Source organism: Oculina patagonica, chromosome 8, assembly GCF_052425735.1.
Source record: "Oculina patagonica isolate OP01 chromosome 8, crgOcupat, whole genome shotgun sequence".
Taxonomy (NCBI): Eukaryota; Metazoa; Cnidaria; class Anthozoa; order Scleractinia; family Oculinidae; genus Oculina; species Oculina patagonica.
This window is the reverse complement of record NC_135765.1, coordinates 12,802,154-12,829,975: the sequence shown is the minus strand read 5'-3', so window position 1 is coordinate 12,829,975 and position 27,822 is coordinate 12,802,154. Positions and strand designations below refer to the sequence as shown.

At 38.0% G+C, this 27,822-nt stretch overlaps 2 protein-coding genes across 3 annotated transcripts in view; both read left to right on the top strand.

The window, feature by feature from the left end:
• The window catches only part of LOC144662685 (uncharacterized), a 35,271-nt gene extending 32,391 nt beyond the window's left edge, over window positions 1–2,880 (top strand). For both annotated transcript variants that reach the window (XM_078523544.1, XM_078523545.1), the window contains exons 12-13: window positions 735–952; window positions 2,632–2,880. In XM_078523544.1, the coding sequence (XP_078379670.1) occupies window positions 735–952; window positions 2,632–2,802 (389 nt within the window). In that variant the 3' untranslated portion in view covers window positions 2,803–2,880. The remainder of the gene's footprint in view (window positions 1–734; window positions 953–2,631) is intronic.
• Window positions 2,881–6,971: 4,091 nt separating this feature from the next.
• The window catches only part of LOC144664346 (uncharacterized), a 106,958-nt gene continuing 86,107 nt past the window's right edge, over window positions 6,972–27,822 (top strand). The window contains exons 1-7 of the mRNA XM_078525447.1: window positions 6,972–7,129; window positions 13,656–13,757; window positions 14,221–14,549; window positions 16,108–16,252; window positions 17,249–17,394; window positions 19,436–19,607; window positions 20,369–20,484. Coding sequence (XP_078381573.1) covers window positions 7,063–7,129; window positions 13,656–13,757; window positions 14,221–14,549; window positions 16,108–16,252; window positions 17,249–17,394; window positions 19,436–19,607; window positions 20,369–20,484 — 1,077 coding nt within the window. The 5' untranslated portion in view covers window positions 6,972–7,062. The remainder of the gene's footprint in view (window positions 7,130–13,655; window positions 13,758–14,220; window positions 14,550–16,107; window positions 16,253–17,248; window positions 17,395–19,435; window positions 19,608–20,368; window positions 20,485–27,822) is intronic.

The following is a 27,822-nucleotide window of genomic DNA, read 5'->3' as shown; positions in this document are numbered from 1 at the left end:
TTTAAAAAAATACCTGCAGCAAACAAAAAATGTTAAAAAAAAAGTCAGGAAAAATTTAAGGGTGCAATTTTTTTTTGGAATTTGGGAATAAAAACAAATTCTCGCCAAAAAAAAAAAAAAGAAAAAAAAAGACTCAAAAAACCTCAACTTTCTATAAACACCCATTGAAAAGATGAATGCTTTGGTAAAATTACAGCGAAATTGTTTTAGGGGGAGTGCGGTGATGTATTACTGCCCTAGTTCGCTGAGCCTTTAATTACTCTCTTCTACAATCCTAAATAGCATCAAAATGTGACGTGGGTCGAGTAGCAGCTCGAATGACTCGTGGACCTTTGAAAGAACAACTACATTGGTGCTGCTAGCCCCCCAAAACAACAACAACGGCTAAAACTAGGGGGGGGGGGGCAATAGAATAAGAGGCTCACGAGAGTTTCTTCGCTACTGCAAAACGTGTTTGCCTTTTAAAAAGTTAGAGCTCCTTTTAAAAAGAGCACTCTATCATTTTTTTAACAGTAATAATAACCTTAGAAGTCATAGGGTTTGAAATTGTTCCCGCTCAGAAACTTTTGGCGGGAAACAGTTTTATTGCTAGATATCATGTGACCTCAAGGTAGCCAATAACAGCGTGTGATACTGTAAGGAAAATTCCAGCTATCTAGCAAAACTCATATAAATAGGAGTAATCTTGTCCACTAAATCAGTAATACTAACCCAAGGAGTCGTTGTCTTTCCAGAGAATCCTATTTACTGTATGGCAAAAAGCGACAGTCGCTTTACACCGATGTGCTGCCATGACCTCAGCGATTTAAAGTGCGAAGGAGATTTACAGCTTGGAGCAGAAGCATGTAAGAGTCTGTTTGGAACGTACGAGCTCTCCATGCCAATTGACGACACGCTGGATTGCACAAGCAGTGCTGATGTAGTGACGGATAAAAATTGCAAAGACTTTCAAGTAAGAATCGTTATGTTCAGCAGTTTAGTTAGCAAATGATATAGGCATTGATCACGCCATCGACTTTGAAAACGCGGAGATAATGACAAGGGAAACAATCGCATTAAAAGACACTTGAATCGGGCACACGGCAAAACTCGGGCCGACAACAATTCGTGCCCTCTGCCAGGACAATAAACATTCTTAAACAGTAATATACACTTTTAGTATTCCGCTTAACATTCTTTTACACATACTTTTTACTTTTTAATTTATGCGATTCGCTAGTCATATTTAATTTTTATCCATTTTATCACTTCATTTTTTCCGTCGAAGACACGTCTGGCTGTCGAAAGCTAATAATTTTTAAAACATTTTTACCAGAGAACGCTTTTAATCTTCTTACAATGAATCCTGGTATCGGATCTTCAATATTTTTAGATATAGGCATTGCTGGAAACATATAACATAGCAGTTTCAACGTAAGATGTACACAAAAGAGAACATTAAAGGACTACATCGACACAGACGGACAATTTTTTTTATCGTTTTTAATGTTTATATACTGCATCCTTAAGTATACAAGTGATGACTTACCTATGATAAAGAACTGACACTTATCTCTTAGACTTTCGCCGTTTATTTTATGTAAAGTTTATAAGGTTAACAGCAATATTTTTGACTTCCAGGGAATCGCATGAATGCGTTTTCTTCGGTTAAAAGCTCGTGCATTGCTATTAAATGATAACTGAACGACATGTGGAGAGAAAAACTCCCAGGAACTCACAAAAAATACTGGCTAAAGGGACACTGTCACAGGAATTTTACTGCTTTTAGGTAAAAGTATAAAATTGGCGAAGTGGTATTCTCGTTCGTGAAATGCACCTTGTTCATTAAGATGAAGATATAAAGTAAATTGTTGTTGAATAAAGAACGGAGCCATAATTATTTGTAGGTGTTTTTCTAGTCAACAAGGGCAGAACTTTAAAAAGAAATTCCGCCTGACGTTTTCAAATTTTGATCTTAAAATCCTGATGGCATCACAATAATATCACTTGTTCATAGCTTCAGTATACTGGCTAGTAATTTTTTAACAAGACTGAACCACTATTCGTAGGAAAGGCTTTGAGCTTTTTTAAGTGAAGCTGGTACAGTGTCCCTTTAATAGTTGTGATGTGAACCAGAAACCCATAAGGGTTGAAACGTGTAACGCGCGCGCACAGCATTTGAATATTCATTTTGCTAAGTACCATATTTGAAAACACGAATAATTTGTACGCGAATGCTTTATACACGTAATGACACACGCAAAAAATTTTTGGTTTTGCGGTAGTTGCTTGAACCCAAACACTGTAAATGTTTTAGAAACTAAAGTAATTCGTGATCGGCGTTCTCCGACAACTTCGAAGATGATAAGAGAATTAACTAAATTTAATTTTATTCAACCAAGCTTGTTCAAACACAAGATTACGCCATCGAGCGCGAGCTGCGCGCGCTGTGAATTAATCCAAATATAGTAATTTTGATGGTTAAATGTGTCTCGTGATTTTCCAAATATGGTACTTGTGTAAACGAATGTGTAAACGCTTTGTACAATGCGAATCATAGGGAGTTACAAGTTTCAACCCTTATGGGTTTCTGTGTGAACCCACGACCTTGTTTTCAATTAATTTATTTTCTCTTTTTTTCTCATTCTTCAGAGGAACATGTTTACCAAGATGAATGTGTGGATTTCCTATTTTTACTGGTCTGATGGATACCCCACGGGACCAGACGATGGGAGATGCACCAATAAGGATAAACCAAGCAAGTCTAAAGTACCATGGTCCAAACGAGTTCCATCTCTTGAACACAAACCCAAGCGGTTCTAGGAAGTGTGCAAAATTCATGAAAAAAGAAAAACGTCAAGTGATTTAAAGACAAGTCAATAAAAATAAAATGCAATATAACTTTCACTTTCTTCTTTGTTTGAACTGTTCCTAATCACACGCTACCCCCTGCACCTTTTTTATTTCTATTTTTGTTTTCTGGATATTCAGTTAGACGATTTTTTTCCGATGAGAAAAACGTTTTTTGGCGAATAGGCAAGTAAATGTTCCTTTTATCATGTCAAATGGTTTCCTGGACGTACAACTTCATAACCTCGATACTTAAAAACCTGAAAATACATCTTTTTCGTGAAATATTTTGTATGAACAAACAAAATAAGCATTCGTGTCATGTCGCAACATTTTTATTGTTACTATTAATAAAGAATTATAAAAGTGAAGAGTAGCAAAGTCGATGGTGAATTTATTAACAAATTATTGTTTACATAATTTAAGGAGTCATTGTTTTAAAAATATTTTCCTTAAAAGATACATATATATCTATAGTGTCTGGGCTAATAAACCTTACAAAATTAAAATTACTATTAGAAAAAGATATTGGTTCTTCACCCATAAATTCTATAAATTTGAAATAGTTCACATTATTTCTACAAAGTCAATCCGAGTTCATAGCTTCATTAAAGCCTGGTTTTCACCAGCGACGCAAGCACAACGCAAGCACAATCGCAAGGATAACAACTCTTATTTCACCGTGAAAACAACTTCGACGCAAGCAAAATCACAAGGGTCAAAATTTGTCCTTTTGCGTGATTGCGCCTGTGCTTGCGCTTGTGCTTGCGTCGCTAGTGAAAACCAGGCTTAAGAGCTTTCATGTCTGGTGTTAAAATTCTTTGTCGCAATGGGCACTGCAAATACACTCGATTGGATATGCAGTGTCCCGTAAATACACATGGGGTTCCCGGTGGGATGGATCTAGACGGAACTTTTTTCTAAATCACGAAGACGAACGGATTCAACCAACATGCAGGCATCATGTCGCTTACTTTCTGACAAAAAAAGACGAAAAAGTATTTATTACGACATTTATGAAGACAAAATTAATGTATGAAGTCATAAACATGTAAAAAAGACCATTATTACGAGAATATTTTTCTCACCTATATGTCCGTACATTTGTGCAATGAGACCATTAGGTTATACTCTTTTATGACCATTGCAGTTCAGTTTTCGGTATTTTTAAAAAGAATATGTTTCAAAATGCATTTTGCTACAAGACGTCTGTGTCCTCTTCTTCGTCCCGCATTTGCTTACTTAGTTTTAACTAGGGGTGGGGGCAGAAACGAGGTCTGAGACCGAGTAGCGATGCTCTTACAACTTGCAACGCGCTTAATTCACGATGTAGTCAGCGGTTTTTGGACGATGATGCAACAAGCAATCTTTTCCCGCGAAATGGAAGCTATAGCAATCACGACTACCATGGAGTGGAATCACTTATTATAAATAGTTCCAATTCTCAACTAAAAGTCTAAAAGCAGCGTGTTTCTCCGAAAAAATTTTCATCGTCGTGAAGTTGTGAGAACGCAAAATTTTGTAATGCCGTGCTACTTTTTAGTGCTGAAATGCAAATGATTGTACACGATTTTCAACTGCCCCAAATGGGGATTGTTAATGAGGTAAAACAAAGAACGACCAAGTCAACAAATACGTTTTCATTACCATTTCCGTGATGGTTTTATTTCATTACAAACACCACATTTTGACACCAAGAACCTTTCCCTTCGCTGAACCTTCGCTGCTTTAAAGACAAAAATTACAAAACCGAACTCTCCCACTGGTCTCATTTTTTTTTTTTTTTTTTTTTTTTTTTTTTTTTTTTTTTTTTTTTTTTTTTTTTTTTTTTTTTTTTTTTTTTTTTTTTTTTTTTTTTTTTTTTTTTTTTTTTTTTTTTTTTTTTTTTTTTTTTTTTTTTTTTTTTTTTTTTTTTTTTTTTTTTTTTTTTTTTTTTTTTTTTTTTTTTTTTAAAAAATATTATTTTTTTTCTTTTTTTTTTATAAAAAAATTTTTTTTTTTTTAAAAAAATAAAGATTTTAAAAAAAAAAATTTAATTTTTTGCTTTATCGAGAATTTCTAGTAGCATTAAATCCAGTTTTACTAGCATAATCGAGAAAGCACTTGTCTCATGTTGTTATTGTTTTGTCAAGTTTACAAAGAAAGGAGCTGCTCATGCGCCTTACATCCGCTGACTACCGCCCCGATGATTGCTTTGCAAGTTGTGAAAACATCGCTCAGATTTCATATAAGAGAATGTATGCGAAGTTGCCTTCCCCTGCCCCCTCTTTAATGTAAACATTTTGGCGGGACAACGGTACTCTCTTCCCAGGCTCTCTCTGCCACTGCGCGACTCCAACCGACAAATCGGCCGATTCGAACCGCTACACAGATTTTCCCGTATCAGGCCCGATTCCATGAACGAAAAAGTAACCTGCACGTAGATTGACGCAACACAGATTATATCTGTCTCTTAAAGCCTGGTTTTCACTAGCGACGAAAGCACAAGCGCATGCATAAGCACAAACACGCAAGAAGGACAATTTTTTATCCTTGTTCTTGCGCTTGCCGCAAGCACAAGCATAAAACTGCAATGCGCTTGTGCTTTTCCTTGAGTCGAGGCTGTTTTTACGGTGAAATAAAAGCTGTTATTCTTGCGCTTGTTCTTGCGTTGCTAGTGAAAACCAGGCTTAAGACTTCACCGTCTTTTTCTTGCTATAATTTATGTTTAAATTGAAACAACAACAGTAGTTTACCAAATAAGAAAGTGAGAAAAAGTCGCATCTCGTTTGTTGAATTGGGATTTGAACTTGAGAGTTCACATATTATTGCAAATTGTTTTAACCTGATGAATTATCAATGACTTGATAATCTAATTTCTTTAGGAAAGTGAAGTTTTCACTTGACTGTCTAAAGCAATTTTGTCATTTGTTTTGCTTTACGTTATTTATTTACTTCTAACAAAAAACAATCTTGACTTGTTGCAATGAGCTTCGCCCACTTTATAATCAATCCCTATTTAACTGTTTTAAATTATCCACCGGGATTCGCTTAAGGCAAAATCATCTTTCTGCAGAATTATTATAGGGAGCTTAAGCAAAACACGACGGCAACGTGAACGAGAACGTCTACAAACAAAATGTATAATGAGCAGAATAAAAGCCCTGCACGTGCGTTTTACTATGATATCTTGGCACATTTCTTGGCCGTTCTTTGCAAAACAACAACGTAAAATGATCAAGTTCTGAGTATTTCAAAGAGCGTAAACGACGTCAGCTAAATTTTCGAATTTCTATTTGATGATAAACGCTTTCTGACATATTTAGCTCTAGCTTGTTCCTAAGCCAATATATACACTGAATACATTTGGATAATAGCGAGATTCTTAAGTAAAATATATATAAATTCATCTTGCACCAGGCGATGCCCTCGGCGTCGCCTTCGTTATTGATAAAGCTCCCTCATGCTAATAATTATGACTTTTTTCATATAATTATATAAAGGTTGTTGGTATTTGAAATAGAGACACATGTTTTAAGAAATGACAGAATCTCGAAGATACATTTAATAAGATAAGCGTAAACAATATTGACAAAAAAAATCCTTATCGCCAATAATACACTTGACCAAAAAATGCTGATCATGTGGTTAAATTATGGGAAGTTTACTACCTCGGAAGTAGCGTTTTCTCAGAAGACTTCGTATCAAAATTAAAAGATCATATTTTAGTGAAAAATAAAAAGTTTAACAGGTGGAATCACTCCCGCTGATTTTGTCAAACAAGTCCTCCGCGACCCCCTACAAGGAGTATTTTCGAGAATTTATCTTATGGCTTGTTTCTCGTTCGAACAAATTTAATGTGTTAATCGAAATGGATTTTTTTTTTCAATAATACCTTTTTTGCAAGTGATGCTAACATGGTCAAACGCAACAATCTAAAAAAGGCGTTTAAAATAACTGAAAAACAAGCAAACCCAAATAAAATACAGCAGGTCGTTGATGGATGCACGTCTCTCAATCAATTGGTTCTAAAATGCCACCAGGCAGGTTTTGTCTCCATGAATTCTACCACCATCAAACATATCTCAGTAAAACGCCAACTGCTTATTAAAAGAGGTGGCGTCGCAGAAACTGCTTCAAGTCATCTTTGATTGAAAGAGGTGACGCTTTGACACTTGCCTTAGATCATAAGCCACTACACTTCTCCGTAACAACAGAATACTATTTTACAAGTGAAGTGCTAAGTGATAGGCGATGAATCTCTGCCTGATTTTAACAACGTTCCTTTTCGTAGGAATGTTCGTTTTGGGGTCCGGGCAAGGTAGGTTCAGTTCTATCTTTTTCAGTTATTGGTTGTTTACCAGTTTGTCCTTTGTCTAGTTGATGTTCGTGTTTCAGATTTGCAAAGGAGTTATTGAAGGAGTTAACACTAATATTACCCATGAAAAAAAGTCCAGTCTAAACATAATTACATGTATGCTTTCAATAGAAACTCAAAAATACCAATAATAATTCGTTTATTTTAGGAAAAATTTATTAGTCACTAGTCATTTGGCAACCTGTCACTGAGTTGGCTTATAAAATAAAATAAAACAAAATAAGTTTAAATTAAATGTATTAAAGGTAAGTTGTAATCAAACAATAAACATGTTTTTGGCAATTTCAATAATTTTTCAAACATCTAATACTGTCAGCTCCTTGGTCAGCTGTACAGTGTACACTGTTCTTTTCTAACAAAATGTAAGGTTTATAAAGAAAGCCTTGCTTTTTTACATTATTCAACTGCGAAATCCCTTAATGAAAACGTCCCTGTTTAAAACCTAAGTTAACAGATCAACAAAATGATCCGATACATCTTTTGATCGATAAATATAGAAAACACTTTTCTGGTTATCACATTTAGAGCTGGCGGCTGTACACAGAGCTTCGTCCTCACACGATGATGATTATATTTTCCTTGCAAGGCATATATTGTATAAGATAAAGCCCTGCACGACTCACGCGGCCAAAAATTGTCAATAAAGTTTTACTTCAGTACTATCAACAGCATGCATGTTTGCGGAGTATAATCACACAAGTTGTTCGGGTATAGTGTTTTGATTGGTAAATTAGAATCAAAACTGCTGCGGCGGTTACTAACAAATTAAGCACAATTACTTATCAGATGTCGGAAACATGAGAAGGTCTACAATTAAAAAGCGTTATTTGGTGCTAACGTTTTGTTACGTACACGCTTAAAATCCACGAGCGAGTCCGTTGTGTTGCGAAGCGTGGTTCGCCACTTACTTATTATCCATTAACTTAAAACGATACGTGCCGTATTATCGACACTCGTCAAAGTTTATGAATGAGTTTTGTCGCCTTTCTGAAATGGCTGTCTGCCATAAGTTTGTGTTTAGCTCAACGATAACCCTAACCCCCAAAAGAATTATTCTTGTTGTAAATCCAGGACCCACAAAAATGTGTCGTTTCGTTTCACGCATCTCTATTCGTGTTTGGTACCAGTTACATGCTTTGTTTTCGACCATACCATCGATTTTATCATCTCATAAAATTCAGAGCCCCCTTGACGCAGGGGTAGGAGAAGGGGTTTTCCTAGCAGGAGGGAATATATATTTTCTATTTTATATATATATATTTCCACATCGACCGACAAAGAGACATACATCGGACTTTGCGACACGACTTTCAAACAAAGATACCGAAATCACATGTGTTCATTTAAAAACGAACGGTACAAACACGCAACGGAACTTAGTAAGCACATCTGGAGCCTGAAAGGCAAGAAGGTTGCATACAACATCAAATGGCGGAAAATAAAGCAAGCGAGATCCTATTCAAATGTAACCAAAAAATGTAACCTGTGTTTGTGGGAAAAATATTTTATAATTTGTAAACCGGAAATGTGCACTCTAAACAATAGAAATGAACTGGTATCATGTTGTAGACACTCAAGAAAGTTCCTTCTGAAAACCGTTCTAGTTTAAATTTAGTCTCCACCGGAAATGTCACACGACCTTTGTAAACATCGCATCAAGTTTTCTTTATCTCAACCAATTGTATCTCTCCATGTCACGCTAGTAGTCATTGTTCTGTATTTTCAAATTTTGTATATCTCTTTATGTATCCGTTAATTTTGGCAGTTGCCTGATGATTGCTTCGCAAGAAGCATGAAACTCTGAGTAGCATTAAAAAGATCAAATAATCTAACTGTGAAATTCATTTATTTTCTATTTTATATATCAAAATTAACACGAGAAAACGAAAATTCTGCGCTGATTATGATTAGGTGAGGCAGACCACCGTCACGTTTCTGACTGTTCCCTTTTTTAAGTTTATTAATCATCGGCATCCTCGTCTCGGAGAGGCGATAGTCAGCGCATCAGTGTCGACAGGCTCTTGAGTGACTCAAAAGCCCGATTCTTGAGAGGCAGTCTTTGTTGCAGCTGGTACAGATGTAGTTGGTGGCCTCTCGAACTGATACTTGTCGTTCCTTTCCCGCCGCTTGATTGTCGCCTCGGCCCTGGCCTTCGTCTCGGCCCTAAGTGCCCCCTCCTTCACACCGTGACGCCAGACGTCCCGGTCTTGCGCGAGGACCTCCCAGGAATTGGGATTGAGATCAGCGAGACGCAGGTCACGCTTGCAAACATCCTTAAAGCGAAGGAGTGGTTGGCTCACGCGTCGGGCGCCCTCCCACAGTTCCCCGTAGAGGACTTGCCTTGACAAGCGATCGGGTTCCATACGGTGAACATGACCGAGCCAACGTAGGCGTCTTTGGATGAGTAGTGTAGGGATGCTCGGCAAGTCGGCTCGTTGAAGAACAATGGTGTTGGAAACTCCATTTGATCTGAAGGAGACGCCGAAGGCAGCAAAGGTGGAACCCGTTGAGCCGCTTCTCTTGTCTGGTGTATGTGGGCCACGACTCACTTCCGTAAAGGAGGGTGGAAGGGACACAAAATCGGTAGACTTGCAACTCGGTCCTCACGCTCAACAGGTCGTTATTCCACACTCTCTTGTTGAGTTTGGCCATGACGCCGGCTGCCTTAGCGATCCTTGAACTGATCTCGACATCTAGCGACGCCTTGCTAGGCACTGTTGACCCTAGGAAGGTGAAAGAGTCCACGACCTCCAGTTCAGTGCTGTTGATGGTAATGACGGGAGGTATCTCTGCATCTTGGACTAGGATGTTTGTCTTCTTTAGACTGATGGTAAGGCCGAACTCCTTGCAGGCGTGAGACAGCTTATCAACCAAACGTAAAAGGCCTGCCTCGCTGTGAGATGACAGGGCAGCATCATCCGCGAACAACAGCTCGCGTATGAGCACTATAAAGGTCTTGGTTTTGCGCGGAGCCTGGTAATGTTTAAAAGCTTGCCATCTGACCTCGTCCGAATGTATACACCCTCCGAGCAGTCGGCAAAGGCGTAGTGAAGTAACATCGAGAAGAAAATACCGAACAGGGTTGGCGCCAAAACGCAGCCCTGCCTTACCCCACTGCTGACTGGGAAGGCATCCGAGGTGGCTCCATTGAAGCAGACGGTGCTCTGCATGTCCTTGTGGAAGGCGGCGATGATGGCGAGGAGTTTAGGTGGACAGCTGATCTTCTGAAGGATTTGGAAGAGCCCACTACGACTGACCAGGTCAAAGGCTTTTGACAGGTCCACAAAAGCGAGTAACAATGGCTGCTGCTGCTCACGATCATATCTACTGTGGATCTGCCGGCTCTGAAGCCACACTGGGATTCTGGATAAACCCACGAAGCAAGACTCTGCAGGCGACCCAGTGCGACACGTGCAAAGACTTTGCCTACAATGCTGAGGAGTGAGGTTTTTTAACATTAATTATTATTCAGTTTTAGGGAGTAGATGGCAACCGAATACAAATGCAATTCAGTTACAAGGAAATATATATAGGAAACGTCAGATACAAGAGTGTGTTGAAGTTAAATTAATTTGTTGACACTTTGGAGTTTTTTTTTGTTCCAATAGAACAATTCTTCAATGTTTCAAAATAATACAAAGGAAAAAAGATCACAGAGTCATGTGTGTAATCACTTGTGGTCGCATTGTTGAACTTTAAAAAGGGTAAAAAATCTTAACCAACGCTTGTGCACAAACTAATTTTAAGCTTCTTAAAAAAGCTGAACATAAGAAAAAAAAAAGTTTTCAAGTAAATGAAATGATGATAAAAAACTTTGAATTCTAACTTAAGTAAAACTCAGTTTCAATTGAGTAAATATGAAATATAATTCCTATCAGTGAAATGATAGGGAAAAAAGAACCCTACGATCTAAAACAAAAGAAAGAAAACTATCCGCAATAAAAAACGATAGTTTAAAATCGTAGTTCTACTTGGATATTTCTGCCACAATTTCAACAGGTGGAAAACCCTGTTGACTTTGTAGAATAATGTTGTCGAGCATTTCTCTTTTGATGTTAAGTGAGTGGGATTGAGTTCCATTTTCTTCAGCAAAGTTTTGAAGTTTTTCTTTTCAAATTATTTTTCTTAAAAGTGATCCAAAAAAATCTTAAACAAATTAAATTAACTAATGGACCGCCAAACCAACGAGTTACTGGTTCCTGTAGGACGATTTAACAATTAATTGTGCTAGATGACAAGCGTATCCTTTTTTTCCAAATTAACTTTCCTCTTCAATAGCATAATTCTGCCACCATAACACAAGCCACAATAAAGCGCTGTTCCGGTGGCGTTGTGACAATTGAAATAGAAGACCTTTGAAATAGGAGACCTTTTTTACAGCTGTAGTGTTCGGTGATAAGCGATGAATCGTTGCCTAATTTGTTTACCGTTACTTGTCGTGCTAATCTTAGATTTGGGATCCGGACAAGGTAAGTTTGGTTTTGTTCATTGCTTGTGAAAAGAAGACCTTTTTTACAGCAGTAGTGTTCGGTGATAGGCGATGAATCTCTGCCTAATTGTTTTAACGTTACTTGTCGTGCTAATCTTCGATTTGAGATCTGGGCAAGGTAAGTTTGGTTTTGTTCGTTGGTTGTTTTATTAAATTTTTCTCTGCTGACTGGATATTTAAATTACATATTTGGTAACATGAGATTCTTTAAAACTTGGTATAAAAATAATATTTTATGTTTAAATGTGTCAGAGTGATTTACAAAGAAAGCAATATCTAATTACAAATGCTTCATAGTCAAAGCTAGAGAAAAGAAAATATAATTAGTGGCTATAGAACCTTATTGTGTAGTACCTATCTCACGGGTTAAGTAAAATTACTCTAGAAAATCATTCTGTCTTAACGATGTAAGCTTACAAAAGACGTTGAAATAGGGACAGTAAAATTCCTTTCTTTTTTTTTTTCTGTTGTACGACAACCTGTTAGTCGATTTTTAAAGCGAATGTCATGAGCAGTATATTAAACCTAACCAATGGTCATATACACACATTTAAATATATTTCGTAACGATAATTGTTCGAGGAGTTAGGTTAGGTTTCTAAACTAAATCTTGATGAGCTTTGTGAAACTCCTTGAGCGAAACAACCGTGTTTAAGAAGAGATTTTACCAAACACCTCAGCAGTTATTATGAAAGAGAATCTTTTTTACGAACCCTATAAAACACTCTTTTCTTGACTTCGAAAGAAGAAACCATTTTCGCACAACGCCGGGGTACAAGTCTACCGAAGTTCGTTCGAGTCTTGAAGTCCAACCGGCGGTAAATCATGTTGATAGCTGACTGAGTTACAAGCACCATTTTGGTTTCGGCTGAAAACAAGGCAACTATTTGTAATTTGCGGTCGACAAACATATCTGTCTAGAATCAATTCAACAAAACGAGTGTACTTTATTCGCCAAAATTCCGTGAACCAACCTGTTGGTGTTGTGAAATGTGTTCTCCAACTAATTTATATTTCATGAAGTTATTAAAGTGATGAATACCTTTTTCACAGAGTTTGTGATTAAGTTTTATCACTTTTCTGAACTGAAGCTTTGAAACATTGAAATAATATTTAAGGTAAAGTTGCCAACGCGATAATTAAATATTGTATGTTAACAACCACCACAACAACAATTACGCACAAGTCTTGGTAAGTTTCCTTCGCAATTGTGTTTACGATAGCGTAAGAAGCAGTCATGCGGTTTTTGAGTTGACTTCATCCTGTTTAAGTTTTGGTGGGTTAAACGTTACAGAAATCTCCCTCAACCCCGGTCCTAGAAAGCCCCAAAAAGCCTGGTCTGAAGAGGATTAATAGGGCAAATGCTACATGTGCGTCTTTTTTCTCTTAAATAAACCAACAGCAATAATTGGTGCATTACTTCACCCTGCATGCGTTATGGCTGGTCCAATTAAGGCAAAGCTTACAATTTACATTAGGACAGATAAAGAAAAGTTGCCAAAACATGATCAGAAGACAACGACGTATCGATATCGGTAAAGAAGCCATTGGCTTATCTTGATTAGATAAAGCCATGTACATTGCTGGATACTTCTTAGGCCGAATTTTCCCCATAACTGTGCATCCCGCTACAGAGGAAGCCCGTAAGGTTTAATTATTCTGCCTCCACCCTTACTCCCTACAAAAAACACCACGCACAAAATGGGGCAACGTTTATTGATCGAATTTGCTGATTCGGAGTCCGACCAACTACTAGGCCACTCCTTTATAGAGTCTAAGTCTCTCGGGTCTTTCACATTGTGGCCTAGGTGATCCTACTAGTACTGACAGGCACGTTTAAATTTGTCGATCTAGTGTGTAACAGCGAGATGGCTATAACCAACTCACGTTAATTATGAATCTGGTAAGGTACTGCTAAACTAAGAGAAGGAATCAAAATCATTTCAATGTATATGCCAAAAGTCTTTGTTTTTCTTTCAGACGACTGTGTGACTCTGACTGATGGTGATCAATCCAATCAGGAATTCTCTGTCCCTCAAATGAAATGGTTTGAAACGCCTTCGGTTATACAGTATGGAGCAGGTAATTTTCCGGCAGTTCGTTCTAGGGGAGTGCGCAACAATTAGCAGAAAGGGCGTAAAATTGGCCGGGAAAAGATGTTTGACGATAAAGCTTAACCAACGTAAGAAATGAAAAAAGAAAATAATACAACTCTCACTCCCCACCTTATACCTAAAAACGGTAATAAAAACCACCTGTCTTTTAAGAACAAGTGAGAAAGACTGAAGGAGCATCATTTATTTGGCCATCTTTTCCGTAATCATTAAACAAAGGGAAAACTAAGCCTTCTTTAGTTCAATGGAAATGATCAAATCATTTTATTTCTTTGTGCTTTAGTTCTGCGGTTATTTTAGATTACGTAACACAAGTTTTATTTATGGACTACTTTTCCGTGTGCAGTGATGTTTAATACCTACATAGTTCTAACCGGCTTAACTGTCCTCGCAGTTTTTCAATTTAATACTTCATTGTTATTATTTGCCAGAATGCACTAGCGAAGAGGCATTTGGGTTGGAAAGTGGTGCTATTACAAACCAACAGATGACGGCGTTTTCACAACACAGTGTAAACCATGGTCCGGAAAATGCCAGGCTAAACCATGTTGCTGATGGAAGAAAAATGGGTGCCTGGTCAGCGGCTAACAACAATCAGGATCAATGGCTGAAAGTGGACTTCGGACGAAATGTGAAAATCACAAAGTTTGCAACTCAGGGACGACAGGATGCAAATCAGTGGGTGAAAACCTACAAACTTTCCTTTAGTGAAGAAAATGGGCAGACGTATCAGACATATCAAGAGAATGATGCAGACAAGGTAAAAAACGTGTACATTACAGGGCAACCTCAATTTTATAACAAAGTGCCAAGGGACTGGAGAAATGTGTTTGTTATATCGAAGGTTCGTTATATCAAAAACCTCGATATATCGAATTTGCGGAAAAACATAAGCTCCGGCCCGATGGGCCATTTTACTCGAATGCAGAATTAAGTGGGGGGGGGGGGGGTCCTTCTAACTACAGGTCCAGAACAGTTTCTAAGGGATTGCTCAAGATGGCATTTTGTTACAAGCGATTAAAAATATTCTGAACGTTTATATGGTGAACTACATTTGGATGAACACCTGCTTTAAATAACCGGCACGCATACATGCACGCACAGGCGATGACGCTTTACAATGATCCCAGAAATTGCATTTTTCTTATTCATTTTAATTTTTATTTGCCTTGACTACAAAACGAACCTCCAATACATTACAAACCTACAGTATGATAAGATAAATACATTAAATCATTATGAACTTCGTCATTTAGCAACAGAAAGGCCCAGGATTGATTTCCACACCTATTCGATACTGAAGATTGTGTGACATTTCCGTATTGAAATGGTCTGAAATGTAATGAAGTCAACACCGCTTACTAGAATCACTGCCATGCATTTATGCAACTTATCAAACGAAACATTTTAGATCAGCTAAATCAGCAATAGGGTAGAAGTTCTTTCTTAATTCTGGCTTCTCGTACAAATAGGAATACGGATACCATCACTGTTTTGTTTTTAATGGCTTGAGATAAATACCCGAATAAATATTATCAAAAGCAGTCAAATGAAGATGGCGAGTCGCGAAGGAAAAGGAAAGAAAATTAATTTAAACTTAAATATTATCGACAACAATGCACGTCAAAGCAAACAAAGATTTCAGATAGCTAACCTTTGCAATCTAATCAAGATACTGCTGCCATTGATCTCCCTTTTGGAAAGGTTTCAAAAGTTATGACACTAACCGGCCTTCACTCGTCAAATTCAACATCAGTCAAGTTAGTCTGCCATCACGTATGCCGACTTCGAATACACGTACAACGGTAGAAAAGTTCTTTAAGCGAGCTCACAATTATCCAGTACATCATTCTCCCCTGAACCCAACACTCTGTTTAACTGTACGTTAGAAATCAAACGCGTTTTGCCGATGGATGCTCTTAAAGTTGATTCAGTACTCATGACAATCAAAGATGGCGTACCGAAACTGAGTAAACAACAAAGTGCCTAGTTCCCAGTGCTACTCGGTTGGAGTAATCGTAACATTGCCCGTCCACGGGCCACAGCATAAAGGCGTCACCGCCTAAAAATGTTCCATTACGCGCGCATAACTAGTGCCAATCCTAAACCGCGTACTGATTTAGAAGTAGAAATTTCTAAAACTGGAAAAAAAGATGGTAAGGCTTCGATATGTTTGAAAATGAGAGACAACATTCTTTTAATATAATCCTTCGAATGCAATTGCCGTTTACACGCTTAGCAAGTAACCCTGGAACTGGACTGATTTCTTCTCAACTTAAAGAAATATTACAACAGAGGCGCTCTTAATTTATTTACAGGTGTTTAATGGAAACACGGACCAAAACAGCGTTGTCACTCACACTCTGTTACAGCCAATCACAGCTCGATTTGTCCGAATAATGCCACAAACTTGGAATGTTCATATTTCCATGAGAGCAGAGTTTTACGGTTGCGTTCCCTCAGGTAAGAAATAGACTCCAATTTTGTCCAATTTATTATGAAAACAAAAGAAATTATGTAGAATGAAATGGCAGACAATATTTTTAGTTGTAGAGCGTCCGGGAGACCTTGGAGATTGTTCCAGAGTAGTTTGTGTCACTGGCTAATTTTATTAGAAAATAATTATGATCTCATTTATCATAAAAAAGGATAATCAAACACTTAATGGATGGGAGGTATGTTTTCTATGGGTTGCAAATAAACAAGCACAGAAGCAAATTTCTCAATCTATTTTTCAAACATTTCAAAAATGCACTCGTGAGTGTTGAATCTCCTTAATTGTGGAAATGTTTAATTTTACACTAATTCATACCTTCAGAATTCCAAGTTAAGAATTCATGCCTTTTTGGCACTTTCTGACGTTTATAACTTACACTAAGGTGGTAAGAAACTGTGCTTCGAATGTTGTCTTCGGGTAACAGGTAAAACATGCGTTTTAAACTGTGATATCGAAAGAAAGGAATTATCATGAAGGGCTAAACTAATTAAATACAAAAAAAATGAAGGGCTAAACGATTCGGTCATCAGAATCCAAGCCTGTAACGCATACGTTTTTTTTTTTTTCATCTTCCTGTTGACTCGTTACTGCACAAGTTCACTACCCCCTTTGTGTGGCCACAGGTTACCAAGATATTCTTTTTATTTTTATTTTTTGAAGCTATTTTGTTTGTAAATATTTGAGCTTGGAAATTCTATATTTATGTATTTGTGTACATAAAGCATAATTAAATGAAAACAAAATAACATATTTACGCATTATGTTTGCCTTTCCGGTGACTTGAAGTGTGCAAGTCGTCTTGTTGATTTTTGTTCAAAAAGAGGATGGCCAGCCTGTGCTAACTCTTTTCCATTGTTGTGATTGGTCGCTGTTGGGAATATTGTTGATGATAATGATTTAATGATAAAGATGCGAGATGCTGTATAAGTGATTACTAACTTGCCTTACTACATCCATTTTAGATCGGTACCAAATAGTAGGCAGGGTTGTTCACATGGACTTCGTAGAAGAGCATCTTAGAACAAAGAAGGAAGTTATATTTCAAGATCAACAGGAGCGGCCCAACAATATCGAGGTTGAACTTCTCGCGGACACAGTATATTTAGAGGTAAAAGCATGTTTTCGTTCACCTTCTCTTATCCTCGTTCCCAGATCTTCCGGCTTGTCTACTTGCGAGATGTGGGAACGAGATTAACCTTCTCTAACATTACCGCTGGCTTTAAAAGATAAAAAAAAAATATGTTTTAAGGGACTACGAGTACAAGATTGAGTACGAGCACAAGTTTTCAAACTAAATTCGTGTGCCTCTTATAATCACTTATTACACCAATCTTATCCCTAACGTTCATTTTTTGTATTAATCAGCAACAGGGAATAGTTATACCTTATTATAGGAAATTAACAATACATGTTATTAACGCGAATTTCAAAAATTCGCGTTGATTTTATTGATGTTAATTAAAATAAACACGTTTTCTATAAGCATTTAACCAGAACTTTTCTTAAATTCGCATTAATTTTATTACGCGTCAATTTTGTTCGCGTTGTTAAAATGCCTCGTTATTAACAATTATTCGCCGAAGGCGAAGTGATTATTGTCGAATAATCCCCGAGACGAAGTCGAGGAGATTATTCAACAATAATCACTGAGCCTGAGGCAAATAATTGTTTTAGTATAATTTTTAGAGGTGATCATCAAGAACTAAAAAATAACGTTAGCAAACAAGAAAACAGCAAACACAAGTGTTCGCTTGCATACGATGTAAACCAGTATGCAATTCATCGATTACAATCAGAATTTATTTAGTTAAAGCAAAAAACGGAACAAAACAAACATTATGAGAAAGATTGATGTCCAGTACCTTTGTATGATTGTTGAAGACTTCTAAGCTGAATGTGGGAATCCTCTCGAAACTGAGTAGCTCCGGTGAGAAGAGAACTAAATAATGTTTGCTCAATCGATCTGACTGACGGTTTCTCATCGATCGCCAAAACCGCCGTGTTTAAGATCATTTCTAATGCCTTGAGAACCATCTCTTAAAAATATTTTTGGTCCAAAAGCCTTGGTAGTTAATTTGATAAAAAAAGGACTTAGACTGGTTTCTTTCAAATCAAAGAAATTTTCATTCAGCAAAAGCGGCCATGTTTACTTTCCTGGATGTCAAAGGTGGCGTGGCTAAGTAACCAAGCCTTCAAAGCTATAATCACCTCGCGCGGGGTGAATATAGCCTCATAAGCTGAGCTTTTCGACCAATCAGAATGCTTCAATTCTTATAATCACCTCTGAAATTATACTAAATTCCTATAATAAGGCCAGGTAGTTTGGGGGATATAATTGTGTCGAAATTCCAAATTAAAGTCGTTCTCGTAATCGATCCCGTACTCACGGTAGTCAAATCTAAAGGTCGCTAATGTGTCGTGTGCGCCGTAGATACCTTTCATCGATAGCCAATTAGAGTGCAAGGGCCGTTTCGCTGAAATAATTATAACGCACTACCAACCTTCAAGAACCCTCCAATCATCACACTCTTCACGCCTTAACCCTGTCAAATTCCACCTTAAGTCGTATGGGTCTCGAGCTTTTGCTGTTTCGTCACCTGAACTCTGGAACAGTCTACCTCTTTTTATCCGCTCATGTGACAATTTAAGTTCTTTTAAATCAAAACTCAAAACTTATCTTTTTAAAAATACTTATTACTCTTAGCGATTTTTACTTTTTATTACTTTTAATGTACATTTTTAATTTTTAAGATTTATTCAGCTAATTTTAACGAATTTTTATAGATTTGTAAAGCGCCTAGAGCGGACCTGGATAGGCGCTATAAAAATGTTTATTATTATTATTATTATTATTATTATTATTATTATTATTATTATTATTATTATTATTATTATTATTATTATTATTATTAAGATCGCACAGCAAGACGTGGACCGCTAAAATAGAATAGAACTCGTCTAGGCAAGACGCTCCGAGATTCTAGATCCCCTTAAGAAAAACAGGAAGCCTCTCCTCTTAAAAAACACTCTTTTTGTTGGGTGCAGTTATAGAGAAAAAAATAGAACTGCGATAATGAAGACATCTATTCTATCCTTGTAGTATTTTGTTCATCTTTTCATTATTGATTCTTTGGCTTGATATTCACTAGGGCGAAATTAAAATGCGTGGCATTAAAAAGCTGACAGTGTTAAGCCGAAGAGTTCTCTCCAAGGAAGCGAGTGAATTGGACCTGTCGGCTCCAACGTTGACACAACCTTCCAAGACGCAGCAGTTTGGCGATGATGGACTGGGGGGAAAGCAAGGTGTCCCGGGACCAACAGGTAAGATTAATGGCGTGTCGTGGAAACCTACGAATAGTGGCCCAGTTTTGTTATAAATGAATATGCCAGTTAACGGAAGCTGTAAACAAGTGATATTATTGTGGTGCTATCAGGAACTTTGGATCACAACTTGAAAAAAAATGGCTGATGTTTTCAAGGACTGTCCTTGTGGACTGTAAAAATAGCTAATAAATAGTATGGGTTTCTTCTTTATTCAACAGTAGTTGGCTTGATATCTTCATCTTGATGTACTAGGTGCATTTCATGAACGTGAAGACCACTTCGCCAATTTTAGCACTTCTTAACAAAAAGCAGATAAATCCCCGTGACAATGTCCCTTTTAAAAGGGAATCCTGTACAAGGAATGGGAGATAAATGAGCAATTATTAACGGGGCGCAAGCATTAGCTTGACTTCGAAAAGTCAAAATACGTATTTCGTAAATATAATCCTAGCACTTATTGATAACCTAAGTTTGATTACATGTAAATAACTATTAGCATGCTGTAGCAAACAAAGAGATCTTCATGCAAGCGGTTTCATCGATTTTAAATTGAAAAAGTCAGCAGAATTTTTTTTTAATCTCTGCGCTTGCCTCTGAGTAATTGCTACAATTAGTTACAATTTGCTCTTCCTCGCCGATAGTTCACGTTATATCTCCATCTTGACGGTAACCTTTGATAAAATAATGCAGATCCTTTGTAGAACTCAAATAGATCTTTGAATTGCATGTATGTACTTGCACCTCTTTTTGTTTTTAAGTGGAGATCTATGCTGATACCTTACGAGGTAACCTGAATATTCTAACTAATGGTGGAAATGGAAACCCAGGACAAAACGGTCGGGAAGGAAGAAAAGGGGCAGACTGGGGATACCAGGTAGGACATGTTGATGAGAAGCAATTTTCATGATGGCAATAGGTGGTTTTCACTATAAACTACCATTAGCATTGTGGAAGGCATAGTGGCCTAATGGTGAGTGTGCTGGACTTCGGATCGATAGGACCGGGTTCGAGCCTGTGTTATACTTTTATTCCAAACTAACATTTTTGGTTGCTATGTTACATTTTGCAATCTTAATTAATTCACGGGTATTTACTTTCTAAATCTGCAATATCGCATTTTATCTTAAAACAGGAACGTCCAAAGGTTAACCAAGACTGTATAAATGTTGGAACTCGTGCAAGTGGTACATTAGTATGCCCAAATGTTCCAGGGACACCCGGTAAAACAGGAAGGTCTGGTCAAAACGGCGGATATGCTGGAAAATCAGGTGTGGTTATCGAGTCTTTCAATAACATGCCTGTTTGTTACACCGCACAATGTAATAATCGCCGCAAAATGTAATACCAACGCTTAATGTAATAACGCAAAATGTAATAATTTTTGGCGTCCACGAGTGAAGAAAAATTTCCCCTCCCTCCGCTCCCTGCGTTCTGTTGTTGTTGGTTTGGGTTGGCGGGTTCTCCCTCACCTTTGCTGGGATAATACTTTGAGGTTTTCATATTTTAAGCTTTCTATCCTTGGATATAAAAATAAACGGCCACACCCGTGGCCGAAATCTGCCAAATGGTAGTCTTGTCTTTTATTATCCCAGCAAACAGAGCTTTGCCAAAGCAACACATACATACTTGTATATCCGCACTGAATTCTTGGTCACAAAATTGCCTCTTTCTACACTTCCGAAGGCTTCCCGAGCAAACATCAATGCAAAATAATATAAGTATTGTAATTTTGCTAACTTCATTCCACGGGCTTTGCATTGCAAAATAGTGAATTTTACCATATAGTGCTTTGCACGTTTAATTATCAACGCAGCAACATTGCACCGCCTGTTTTTATAAATCATAATATTTCGCGCATTTTCGGTATCAGACGTCGCACTTCGTGCATACAATTTTTATGAATGCATATCACTTTATTCAATTCGTTATCCAACATTATACTCAGAGGGGGGGGGGGGGGGGGGGGAGAAACGAGGTCTGGGACCGAGTAGCGATGCTCTCACAACTTGCAAAGCGATCATGCAATTCACGATGTAGTCAGCGGTTTTTGGACGATGATGCAACAGGCAATCTTTTTCCCGCGAAATGAAGCTGCTATGCCATGGAATCACTTATTATAAAGGGGTTCAATTCTCTTAACTAAAAATATAAAAGCAGCGTGTTTATCCGAAAATTTCGTCATCGTCGTATAGTTTTAAGAACGCAGAATTTTGTGATGCCGTGCTACTTTTCAGTGCTGAAATGCAAATGTTTGAACCACGATTTTCAACTGGCACACATGGGGATTGTAAATGAAGTAAAACAAAGAAAGACCAAGTCAACAAACAACCTCGAAACAATAGAGCAAGAACAATAGCTCCGACCAGCGCGGGAATATTCGATCGCTACGTTTTTAGTACCATTCCCGTGATGGTTTAATTTCATAACAAACACCACATATTGACACCAAGAACCTTTCCGGAGAAATTTTCGCTGCTTTAAATACAAAACTTAGAAAGTCTTTTTTATTACTACATAATAAAAAAATCGAACTCTCCCACTGGTCCCATGTTGTTATTGTTTTGGCAAGTTCGCAGAGAAAGGAGCTGCTTATGCGCCTTAGAGACATCCGCTGACTACCGCCCCGATAATTGCTTTGTAAGTTGTGAGAGCATCGCTCAGATTTCATAAAAGAGAATGTATGGGAAGTTGCTCCCCCCCCCCCCTGATTATACTGCTGTGTCTCAATTTCCTTTTCACTCCCCTTCTTTTTAAAACGTACTTGGGCATTTTCAATCTCACCTCAAGAATCCCTCTCCTTATTGACAGCTTATTTTGTTAGGCCCTATTCAGCGAGGCTCGACTAAGTTTTTTTCTTCCATAGCAATCAGCTTAAAATATTTTTTTGTTTTCTTAACAGGGGATGGGGGTGACGCTGGACATCTAACTCTTTACGTCAAACGGGTTCGCGGAAACATGGTGATGAAAACATGTCCCGGAAAAGGTGCCCCAGCAGCTACAAATGGCGCGGGAGGAGTGGGTAAGACACTTACAAAAATTGATTTTAACTATCACTCGTGTTAATTGCTGCATTAAAGGGACAGTGCCACCATGATTTAGTGCTACTTGAAAATGCAATGGAGGTGTTAGTATTAATTGGAAATTCACTAAATTAAAAAGTGAACTAGTTTTGCTTAACTCTTGGCTTAACTGGACTGTACTAGTCAAAAAAAGTCAAAATGGGTTTAAATGGCTATGGACGGAAGGGAAAGCAGTGGCCTAAAACTTGAAAAAGACGGGCCGACATGTTCAAGTTTGACAGTGTAACTTATATGAAATCACTTTAATGTCATTGATTACGTTTATTCACACGTTATGAAAAAAATATATATAAGGTTTTTTTCTCTGTGATCACTGAGTGCACCATCATAATTATATCCCAGATCACACAAAAACTTAGAAGACTTCTCGTTATAGTGCCCCTTTAAGGTGTTGCTACACGCGGAACAGTGTGCACTGACACAAACAAAATAATTTTTTTTATAGCAGGGACGTGACTCTGCATGTTCTTGTGTGTGTACATATATTTTATTTGCCGGCTGGGAGGTCCGTATAGTGAAAAACTGTGACCGAGGTCTTGAAAATGCTGCCCGAGGCCGCAGGCCGAGGGCAGCATTTTTAAGGCCGAGGTCACAGTTTTTCACTATACGGACCGACCCTAAGCCGGTAAATAACTTATTTATTTTTTTTCCTACTTTAATGTGTTTGATTAAAAAACACCTAAAAAACCTACAAATACTTTCTTGCCAAATGTGTTTGTATTTATATACGCGCGCATCCAATGTTGAGTCGATCGCCATTAGCTACGGCAAGAGTAAATAATGATCTGTTTGCTATAAGAGCTTACTGCCAAACAAAATAAATTCACTAAAATGAACAGTACTCAAGGAAAATTTCATCTGAAAAAAAAAAAGAAAAAAAGCATCTGAAATAATAGAAAAGAACAATGTAGAACAGAGCAATCAGCGAGTTGCGAAACACTTTTAACTCCATTTCGGCTTGTGAGTTCTTTAGTTAATTAAACTTACTTTTCGGACTGGAAAGCACTTAGCTATTTACATTTGTATTTAACGAGTCAAAAACCTCTGTGTTGATTCCCACAGTATTCTGTTTTGACAAAAAGTTTGCGAAAGTGAAACTGAATGAAGCTGAAATGTGTAGTTTGGCGAGTTTGGTCGCCTGCACAGTGACGGCACAATATTGCGAGAATTAATTTGACTGTTTTTTTAATAAAGCATCTCATTTTCTTGAATGGCGATAAGCAGTATTCGGTTTTGGAGAAAAGTAGCAGAGAAGCAAGGTGTTTGAAAGGATAAATCGAGTTTGTAAACCGGCGACTTGCAGTTAACCGCAATGGCGTGAAAATCAGTGCGAATGCACAAACAACGATCGGCAAACCACGGTTGCCACGGCCATAAAACTATAACTTCATTTTGTCACTAAAGAGAATAAATACTCGCCTTTTGGAGAACTTCAAGGCCTTTAATTCCACTGCTAATTTTCCCTTTCAAATTTACAACGGTTATTGAGCAACTACATCGATTTAAATCATTTTGGAGAGCAAAACTGTCATGGGCTCGTTCGTCTCGCCGCGAAATGAAACTCACGAAAGCGTTACCGTGGCCCGTGGGCAGAGATAGGAGAATCTTGCCCCCGCTAATAACCAATCAGATTGCAGGATTCGTTACCGTGCCCTCTTGGAAAAAAATAAAAGTTGTTATTCCTTCTCTGAAAAAATTTTCCATACATTTGTCTATATTTTTTTCCGCATAATTGACGCGGGTCGCGGGAAAAATTGTAGACAAATGTATGCAAAAAAAACTGAACGTGTTCTAGCCAAACGCAACCTTCAAACTCGGCGCGTAAAAACTTGTGCCTAGTTTCTTAACATTACAATTCATAAGTTGTCCAGAATTCGATTTTTGTAAAATATATTTGCCGTCGGATTCCCATACAACCCGGCATGATAAATCGAACCCAATCGAACTAAATTTCAATCGAGCTCAATCGAACTCAATTCATGGATTGAGTTCGATCGAGTTCGGCAATCGAACGAAATCGAACTCACCGAAAAGAAAAAACATCAATCGAACCCAATCGAACGTTTGATTTTCGAGCTCGTGATTTGTGTAAAACAGCCGTTTAAAATCCATAACCAAAGTTTGGAAGCTCGAGTTACTTAATTCAATCAAACACAATCAGATGGATTGAGTTCGATTCAGTTCGATTTGTTCGATTGAATTCAATTTGTTCGGAAATCGAACTCACTTAAAGTCTGGTGTTCGATTTCGTTCGATAGCCGAACTCAATCGAACTCAATCCACGGATTGAGTTCTATTGTGTTTGATTTTCGAACGTTCGATTTGCCAGGCATACAAACACTGTAATTTCCACCCTTTTTGCCTGCTCGTCAAGATGGCGTCCAAAACCGCGATAAGGCCTATTATACGAGTCGACCCACCGGATGCCTCGGTCGGAAAAGAGTACAAGCAAATAAAAAGCACAAATAAGTTTTATTTTCTTATTGGAGAGGCGCGAGATCATTCAGGACAGTAACTGGTCGAATACGTAGGGAATATTGGATCGGCAATTTTAGTCAAAGCCGCCTTTTCCTTGATCGTGTAATAAACCAGGTCATAATTGACCTGAAAAAGGCTATTTTATTTTTTGAAGAAAGGTTTGCTTTGTTTGCTTTTTAGGAGGAGCTGGAACTATCGGCGGACTGGGCGCCAATTGTGAAAGAGGCTTCCGATGTAAGCTCGGTCAAAGGGGGTGCCAGATAAATATGGAGTCGAGGTATTACTGTAGACTACGTTCATTGGGAGGAGCGGCAGCGAATGGAAATTCGGGAACGCCTGGAACGGCCGGAAAAAGTTGAGTATTGTTTGGGGGCTTAAAAAATTTTAAATTCTACACCGTAAATCATAATCACTAAAAAAAATCAGTGGCTCAGGTGGGATTCGAGGCCACGACATTTGGGTTACATGTGCACTGCCCGACTAGCTAAGCTGGGTTTGTTTAAAGCACGATTAGGCTAATCCAAGATTAGCGTGAATTTCAACTTCACTGCATGAGCTTTTTTACCCTTTAGTGAGAATCAGTGAGGCTTTCTGTTTGTATTTTCTGTCCTGCAGTTTTGACGTCAGCTAATCTCAAACTGCACAAAACATAGCAAAAGACACTTCTATAAAACAGAAATCGAACCCTTGGAAAACTTATAATCTTGGGTTAGCATTAATCGGCTTTCGAGCAACCCGGCCATGAGCTGCAGAGCCACGATTGGAGCATAATTTTATTTCATCTTACATGTACAAGATCAATTTACATGCAAGACTTTACATAGTATGTGAATAACAGAAAATAACATGAAAACCATGGGCCATTAATGAAGAAATGATTTCCGTAGTCACGTAAGTATTTTACATAGAAAAAGAACTTGCCAATAGGAAAACTTAACTCAAGCCTATAACCAGGCTATATTTTAAACTTTTCACTAGGCAAAAAGTTAAGATTATATTTCTAGTGGCATAATGTTACGTTCGTAATATCTTTTTTGTACTTTTCTGGTATTATAGCACCGGACACTCCTGGTACCGATGGTGAAGTAACAAGCGACTACATTCAGAAATTTAAGCTAACCAGCGACGCTAAAACCAAATATCCATTGGTGTTATTGAAGTTAATGAAGAGACATGCCGAGGATCTTATATGGTCCAATGAGATCACGCAAGGGGAAAAGATACTCAAGTTTCTTTGCCGCGTAACGGATGGCAGAGATGATGCAACTAATATAAGAAAAGATTAGTTTCCTATATATCTGTCTCTATTCAATCAATATAAATATGTAATTTTATAAAAATCACCATGCAAGTGTACCAAAGCGATAAACAAGTGATATTATTATCATAACATCAGAACTTTAGATCTCAACTTGAAAATGTCAGGCTGAGTTTTTCAAGTTTTTTCCTTGTGGACTGGAAAAAAAAACAATAATAATAACAAAAAAAAATATTTAGGGCCCTGGTTTGTTAGTGTTTTTATTGCTATGGTATCGCTACCCTCCTTAAATGAAGACTTTACTTTTTTACTTCACTTTGACGTACTAGTCCCAAAATCAAGATTGTTTGGCCCTTCAGTTAAAATACTACCAGGAAGATTGAGCCTGATCTTCGCTCCAGATCCACCAAATCCTGCCAGTTTGAAACTTTTAATGTTCATTTTGTATCTTTTTTGGAGAAAAAGCCACCACGTGGTTTTTGCCTAAATTTCACTAAGGTCCATAAGAAGCTTCAAGTGCTAAAACTCGTAATAATAGTAATTGGGATCCTCGTTGAAAAGCTCAATAGAGCTCCCTTAGGTCCCCTGCTATTGTAAACTACTGAATTAAATGAATGTACGTAGCCCCGAACTCGAACTCAGACGGAAACGAACTCGGCGGCGCGGGTCGCCGCGTTCGTCACTCGTCCTCTCCTCTTCCTCTCCCGCTGGACTTCGATCGGTCGCTCTCGCGGCCCCCGGGTCCATCCGTCGCTCAGCATCGGGACCCGGGCGTGGGCGGGGCGCGTCGGCGTTACTATGTGGGGTCTCCAGGGAGGTCGGGCGGGGCGGCCGCGGCGTCTGACTTTTATTATGGCCAAATAAAGTTGAAGCTTGAAGTTGGATCGTGCGAAAGGAGAATTATACATATTGTTTTGTTAGAAGAAAAAGTTTGCTATTTACTTGTAAAATGGTGCATGCTTATTCTTTTATTTGATTTATTATTCCAGCTGCACAACGAAGACTGGGCTTTTTGAACAAAGAGGGATTTGACAGATTTGGAAGAAACAAACTGTTCGCACCTCAAAAGAAATGTTCAGCTTTGAAGAAGAAAGTAGAATCCGTTCGAGATATTGCCCTTTACTTCCAAACTGCCTACAATAATATACAAGATGAAATGAATAGACAGGATGATCTAAGAAAGGTGCTTAAAGCATTACCACAAACAGGCATTGCTCAAGTTCGTGCGCAAAAACAAAACCTTGAAGCAGCTAGAGACGTTTCTATCAAGGAGAAGGGGCTTTATGTCACAGTAAGTTCCCTTTTTCATTCATTACAGGGAGGCGCGGTGGCTTAATGGTTACCGCTCAGGATTCCGGATCGAGAGGCCCGGGTTCGAGCCCTGATTGAGGTTATT